The 7,192-nt window shown below is 38.8% G+C and overlaps 1 protein-coding gene across 1 annotated transcript; it reads left to right on the forward strand.

Annotated features, from left to right (window-relative positions):
• Positions 1–5,861: 5,861 nt before the first annotated feature.
• On the forward strand, positions 5,862–7,188 carry LOC147416443 (uncharacterized; the record flags this gene model as incomplete). The annotated part of the gene is made up of 8 exons (XM_086508360.1): positions 5,862–6,077; positions 6,153–6,233; positions 6,307–6,381; positions 6,477–6,545; positions 6,646–6,753; positions 6,847–6,921; positions 7,011–7,082; positions 7,156–7,188. Coding segments are annotated over exons 1-8 (516 nt in total), but the record flags the coding sequence as incomplete, so codon positions are not given.
• Between the last annotated feature and the right edge of the window lie 4 nt (positions 7,189–7,192).

The following is a 7,192-nucleotide window of genomic DNA, read 5'->3' on the forward strand; positions in this document are numbered from 1 at the left end:
TGTAGACTCTGGCACACTTGTCACCACTAATGTCTCTCAATTCATAGCTCGCCTCCCCTGTGTTTCCCACCTCTATCCTTCTCCGGTGCATGCTCTCTGAGCTTGATCAGTCCGAGCAGATGCCCACCGTACCCATGCCGGTCCTTTGTAGGCCTTTACCTTTGCAGACGCTAATCCTGAGCTCCGACCTCCTATACATGGGATTCTTTCGTGTTGCCTATTGCTCGCCCAGCCTGACATTAATTTGGAGCCCTCTCTGTAGCTCGTCAGATAACTTTCTTTCTCAACACCTAGTTGGCCCTCGAGCTCTCGGACACATATCTCTCTCTCTTTCTCCTGATCCCTCTTTGATCACTCCTAGCTTCTCTCTATGGCTTCCTCTTCAACTCAGGACTTCGCCCCCTCTAATTGCTTCTCTGAGTGGCCTCGTCTGGAATCAGTAGTACACTGAGCTTGCAGAATATTAATAATCAAAACGTGAAAGTGACTCAACTTGCTCAAAGCATAATATATATATTGAGGCTTGCTCTTTAATTTCTGTGACAGAGTCTCTCGAACCTCCTCTTCAGGGCTTTCCGAGAACCTCTTCTTCAGGGCTTTCCGAGCAGCGCCTGGCGTAATTCGTTCGCTTATCAACAAGTAAAGCTTTTCATTTCAAAGCATTGCATTTTCAAGGCATTTCATTTCAAAGCATTTTTTTTCGAGAAAAAAATCCTTTAATTCGTCTTCTAGGTTCAACATGTTCAAGAATTCAAGTGTATTCAACATTTAAAAGATAGGGAACTACAAGATATGAAGAAACTACAGCACGAGGACATAGACAAGGGATTGAACTTTGCTTTCATTTGCATCGACTCTCCTTGGATAATGTGTACTTCAAACAACATGACCTTTTAGTTCCCTGGTTTCGATCAAAACTTCTCGCTACTAAAAATCTCTAAAGCTAAAAGTTTAGAAAACGTGGATGGCCATTGTAACACCTGTAACACCTGCTTATGAAAATTGAACTCAATATCCCACATATCCCTTAATCCCACACACTGATCCTTAGCTATCTACGTGCATAGTACATTTTTTGGTAAAGCCAAGGTATCTAACTATCTATATTGATGACACTACTGCTTGGTATTTAAATTTAGGAATGCTATTAGTGAAGAAAGATTTGTCTCTAGCTTGTAGAGTACTACAAGATTTCCTATCTTGGAACCCAAAGTATTTCTCACGATGTTCTGCAATATAGATTCTACCTTTTGTTGAGCCTCTTACCTGCAAGAAAAATTGTTACATGTGTTCTTCCACCACTCTTTCCTGGGGGTGAACCATGCTTTTTGTATCCCTTAGTTACAACGGAGGAATTTAATTGATTTTAGTTTTCTTGTAGTGTTACCCTTATCAACTCTCTATTTTTGTGTGTCAATCTGTTTTTTTTAACAGCTATGAGTTCGACTTTGTCTTGGAAGTGCTCTTGCAATTATTTATGTAGACATTCTTCTAGTGGTTGGGCTTTGGTGACCAAGAGGACTTTTTATCAACATTGACAACAAGACTCCCTAGGAAAGCTTCATCCCTCAGTAAATAAAAGAAGAAGAGTCCAATCGGAGCCCATCTCTCATGATACAGCTCCATTGCATCATGTTCCCATCATCAAAGCAACGCCTTCAACTCTAGAGGCATCCTCTTCCCAAATTGAGAGAGAATCAAGGAGTGTTGAGAAGCTTGATCGGAGCATCCAATGCACTTGCACATTGTATTGTGGAGGAGGTCGTCAAGTGCACTTGTCTACTTACTATCGACATCAAGATCTCATACGCAAATATGAGAGCTTTAAAAAAACTTTTGGCCTATCAAATCTATCTGAAGTTGGTGGCATGGATCTTATATCTAATGCCCAACCAGACGAAAGAGCCACTCTTACCTCTTTGGAGCTACCTTGTGAGGAGGAGCTAGTTAATGATGAGGATAACATAGACATCCATGAGAGTCAGGAGGATGAGTCCTCTACTTTGTTTATGGAGTTAGTGGAGAGAGTAGTAGAGCTTCAAAGTTTGTGGGATGAGCATCGACTACCAATTGGTGTTCAAGATAAAATGTTACGCTTGCTCTTTGGCGACTTTGGGGGGCCAAGAGTCACTCACAATTCTTTCAAAAGAAGTCTGGCTAAAATGCTAGTCCAACTTCCATCTACATGGGATGGTGACCTTGGGGGTATTCAAGTTCCAGCATGTTGGGATCAAATGCAAACCATGCTTAAAGGCCTTGGAATGGTTAATGCTCGGCGCTATCGTATCTGCACAGGAAATCTAGGAGTAAAACATCCACCACAGCTTCTTCAACCAAGCATAGAGGATAACTATGTAGGAGAAATTCCAAGATGTGTATGCAATGCTGGATCCACTTCTAGAAAGTTTAAGAGGGATTGCTCCAAGTGTTGTGAGAAGTGTCCGATTTGCGAAAAGACAAGAAAGTCTATGCTTTCTTTTGATTATATTCCGATCGGTCCTCAGTTACAGCTTCTGACGAAGAGTAGTACCTACTGTCATGAGTTGCTAAATCTGTGGCGTCACAAACATAGATGGGACAACGCATCTGCACTCAACAATGAACAGAGGATCATCGATTTTTGGGATGGAACAAAGTTTCAAGAAGTGAAGGACTTCTGGAATCCAAGTACATCATATGAACTGCCTGTGGTTTGCTCAAATTCAGCATGTAAAAAGTGCTACACTACATTTCCAGTCTTTAAACGCCATCCAACACTACAAACCGGATGGGATGCTGCGAATGAAGTATATAACTTTATCTGCATTGAGTGCTTCCAGGACATCAAATGTCGCAAGAAAATTGAAGTGGTGAGTTTGACTTCTCTTTTAGAGGTTCCTTTTGCATTCTGCTTATGTGTAATATATGTCATCATTTGGTTAGGGTGATCCTCGCAATATAGCAATTTTACTACATTGGGACGGCTTTCAAACGTCAAAGACAACCCAAAAGAGCTGTGGTGTTGTGGAAATATCGCTGCTTAATGTTGGATGTAGTTCTTCCATAGATGTTTTACCAGTTTTGTTTATTCCGCAAAATTGCAAAAAGATTATAAAAAGTTCAGGAGATGTATTTGGAACATTTCTAACTCCATTGGTGGATGAACTTGAAAGCTTACTTTTGGATGGGATAGATGTATTATATGAGTATCCACTAGACAGGATTTTTGACAATCCACAAGGGTTTTCCAAGTCTTGCAAGATACGTGCACTGCTCATGATGGTTACCGGCGACCATCTGGCTCAGTGCAAAATAGGTCTACTCAAGAATGGAGGACAAGAGTTTTGTCGTCGTGATAAAGCTCAGGCAACTTTGGTAAGAGATGCCACCAGGCCTGATGGACGATATGTCTATGATGGAAATCGCTACCAGGCAAGATATCCACCACCACAACGAACATTTGAGGAGATGAAATCTGCCTTAGAAGAGGCCAAGCGTTGCTGCACACAAGCAGAGAAGGAAGCTGCATGGAAACAAGCAGGCCTATCAGGCAAGTCCATACTTTGGCATTAAACGTCTCTTGATTGTGTGTATGATGTTATGCACACTTTAGCATTAAACGTCTTTAAGAAATATATTGCTCAGTTATTTGAAAGCTCTAACAACGCTCTTAAGAAAGAGATAGATTCAGCAGTGTCTTCACTTACAAAGGATGTGCCCAACACTATCCTCTACGGAAGGTGGCCAAACTCTCCCAGTAACTACTTTGAGTGCTTCAAAGCTGAAGAGAATCAAAAGTTTATTCAATGGTGCCTTCCATATATCCTAAAAACTGTAAATGGTATTTCGCCAGAAATGCATGTTTTGGGAACTCTCTTGGTAGATATAGCTCATAGCTTTTATAACTACAGTAGAGATCATGGTTGGTCCATGGAGGATATTAGAATTATGAAGATACTACTGCAATCTTGGAGAGTTCGAAGGGAAGAGGCATTTGGGGCTAATTCATCGCCTTTAGAGCATATCGCCGGTATATATATTTCTCTCATTTTTGAGAGTTACTTGGTTTTGCTATGTGTGTGAGCATAACTATTTATTTCCATTTTGATTGTAGGTAATGGTGAGCTTCTTGACGATATAATTCGGCATGGGCTACATGATTGTTATTGGTGCTACATATTCGAGCGTCTTGTGAAGATCTATAGCACCATCAAGACCAATAATCTCAGCGATGAGGCATCATTCGTCCAATTCTATTTGAGGAAGTTTTTCACTAAAGTTTTCAATCTGTCCGCTCTGACAACGATGGTCTCTTACCTGATCAAAGATTCTTGAGAGATCTACATTCCTCAATGAGTGGACTCAGCAATGTCCCATGTAATGAAGGCCAATTGCATGAGTGTTCTGCACATCATTAGGATGGGCTCTTAGTTGTTTCATCGGTGGCCAAGGCAAGATCCCTGTGGAATGCTCTCTTGAAATATGGCCATAGTGCACCTTGTATTGATTGTCTTCTTTTGAAGGGAATTTGTATATCAAGGAAAAGATGCATCTATCGAGAGCCATCAACTGAGGAGTCCATATTTTTAAAGAGGTTTTGGAATATGAAAGAGAGCTTTCCAATTGCAGATTTAAAGATATACGAAAAGGTAATGTACAGAGGAGAAATATATAAAGTTGGCTCCCATGTGGTAGTGAGAGCTGAGGATACAAATAGTATGTCAGATAAACGCGGACATTGGAAGGCTTGTATCACCTCTCTTTTCTCAATGCAGTTCAATGGGAAGTCTATGCTTTTCTTTGGAGGAAGATACTACAGACAATGCATCGTAGGTGATGATGACTCTGAAAGGTTACTCATTGATGCAATCACAGGAATGAGTGTCCTTGAGAAGACACCAATGCCCTTTACATGGGATTGTATCCAACCTATTTACTCTCTTCTTCATAAATTTATACCAATGTCACTACCTAAAAGCCAAAAGCTCATTGCCTATGAAGTAAAGGACTTGAAGCACAGAGATAGATTGCTTATGGAAGGAAAATGTGGGAATGTTCCTTTATGGTTAGAGGAACAAGATATAGTGAGAGTTTCTATGAATAGTGGACTTGAAAAAGTCTTTCAACATGTTGTGGTAAGGGAATCAAATCCTGAGGAAAAATTGGCAAGACTTGCCATCTTGAAGCCTGATGTACATCCAAGAAATACGTGGACTATTCACACCGAAGAAGATCATTGGAGAAGTTGGGATAGCTGTCATATTCTAATAAAAAATTGGACTGTGATAAGACAAAAAAAAGTTACAAAACCTGGTGTGCTTGAACAATGGATACCTATTATGTGGCGCTCTCCATGATGTATAAGCATTTGTATCTACTATTTTATTCAGGACTCTCTTTAAAGTTGATTCTACACAAAAACTTTCTCTCTTTTGTGATGTGTAAGAATTTTGATTGAAAACTCTTTAAAATTGATTTTATGTTGTTTTGTTTCAGTTATTTGATTTAAATTTATAAATATTGTATCGTAAATATGATTTTGTTACTTTGTCAGGGCAAGTATGAGTTGCCCACAATCATTGTTACAGCAGCTACTAGGAGGATCTAGTGAAGAGGCTATTAAAACTCTCAATGTGTGGAGAGCAAATTATTCTGGAAATAAGAGGGTAACTTTGGATCCCTCTAGCATCGCTGCAATCAGTGATCTACCTAGATATGATCCTGTTGTGTATGATCAGATTTTTAGGCCACCACCACCAAAATTGAGAGAGAAAAATAAGTTGTATGGTCGAGATTTTCTCTTAAAACATCATCCTGAGCAATATAGAGTATTATATGTCAATTATGGAGAGGTGAGAAAGTGGTTTGCTAAAGGAGAAGCCATTGGCGATCTTCGTAACAACAATGAGCGAAAGAATGTAGTTTTGAGGATCATTAAAGAGAATATAGCAACGCTCAAGGCCATCACAATAGATGGTGTGGCTTATCCATGGAAGGAGGAAGATTTATACACATGGTGTATCAAGTCATTAGCGGCAAAACGTAAGTGGAGCAAAAAGAAGACAAGCCAAGAGACACTTTGCTCAACCAACTCCATGGTACAGTAATTTATGTTGAGCCTATATTTGTTTTGACATCTTTGCAAGTTTTTTTAATAATATTTAGAATTATAGGTCTTATGTATGGATGATGATAATATAACGATTGAGCACAAGGATGAGAAAGATGATCAAGAAGGAGAGCTTCATGCAACAGTGAGTACATATTCTTTTATGACAGGGGTTTTATTTGATTTGTTATATGTTATTCACATTAAACTTCTTTCAGATTGAGAGTTCTCATGTTGATGAGCAAGTGACGAAGTTTGTTGTCGATGATAAAGCTGATGATATATCAAATCGTGTAGGTTCTTTTGTGCTATGACATTTAAATTATTTATGCTCCCTATGAGATAGTAATAAGTTTACTTTATTTATGTTTCTTTTTTGTGAATGTAGAAAGATGAGGATGTGTACATTCCTGATATGTCATGGATGGAAGAGGATGATCCAAAAAGTGCTTATGAGGTTTGTTAATCTCTCTCTCTCTCTCTCTCTCTCTCTCTCTCTCTCTCTCTCTCTCTCTCTCTCTCTTTGTGAAGATCATGTTTTCTTTACAATTGTATAGGAGTATCAACATTTTATAAGAAATGAAAGCTCAAAAGTCTCATTACAAGGAAAAGAGACACATATAGATCATGAGGGGGGTGGCAATGGTGATAATGTGACGAAAAAGGTTTGATTGTAAAAACCTTATCTGTTGATGAGATTCATGCTATATTTTAGTTATGTAGTGTCTTTATTGATTTTTATTCGTGAGAAAATGAAGGATAAAAGTTTAAGCGAGTCTTGTGTTGCGGATGATATGGATGCGAGCTCTAGGAAAAGCAATCGAAAGAGAAAGGTATACTTAATTTTCTCATTATCTTACTTAGAGTTAGTGTGATGCTCTTCTTAGCATTTTAAGTTATTGAGTCATTTTTATTTTAAAAGGTTACAAGTAAGCTAAAAGATTTGTTAGAAGAAAAAGACAAAGCTTCCAAGGCGGCAAAACATAAGAAAAAGGTAATTACTTAGGATTTCATTTAAGAATAGTCTTTGATTGCTTATAAATAACTTTATTACTTCAATGGTATAGGAGTCCTTAAGAGAAGATGGTGGAGAGAAGTCTCTTA

This window comes from Adiantum capillus-veneris, unplaced genomic scaffold, assembly GCF_014529385.1.
Source record: "Adiantum capillus-veneris isolate H3 unplaced genomic scaffold, ASM1452938v2 Hic_scaffold_972, whole genome shotgun sequence".
Lineage (NCBI taxonomy): Eukaryota > Viridiplantae > Streptophyta > Polypodiopsida > Polypodiales > Pteridaceae > Adiantum > Adiantum capillus-veneris.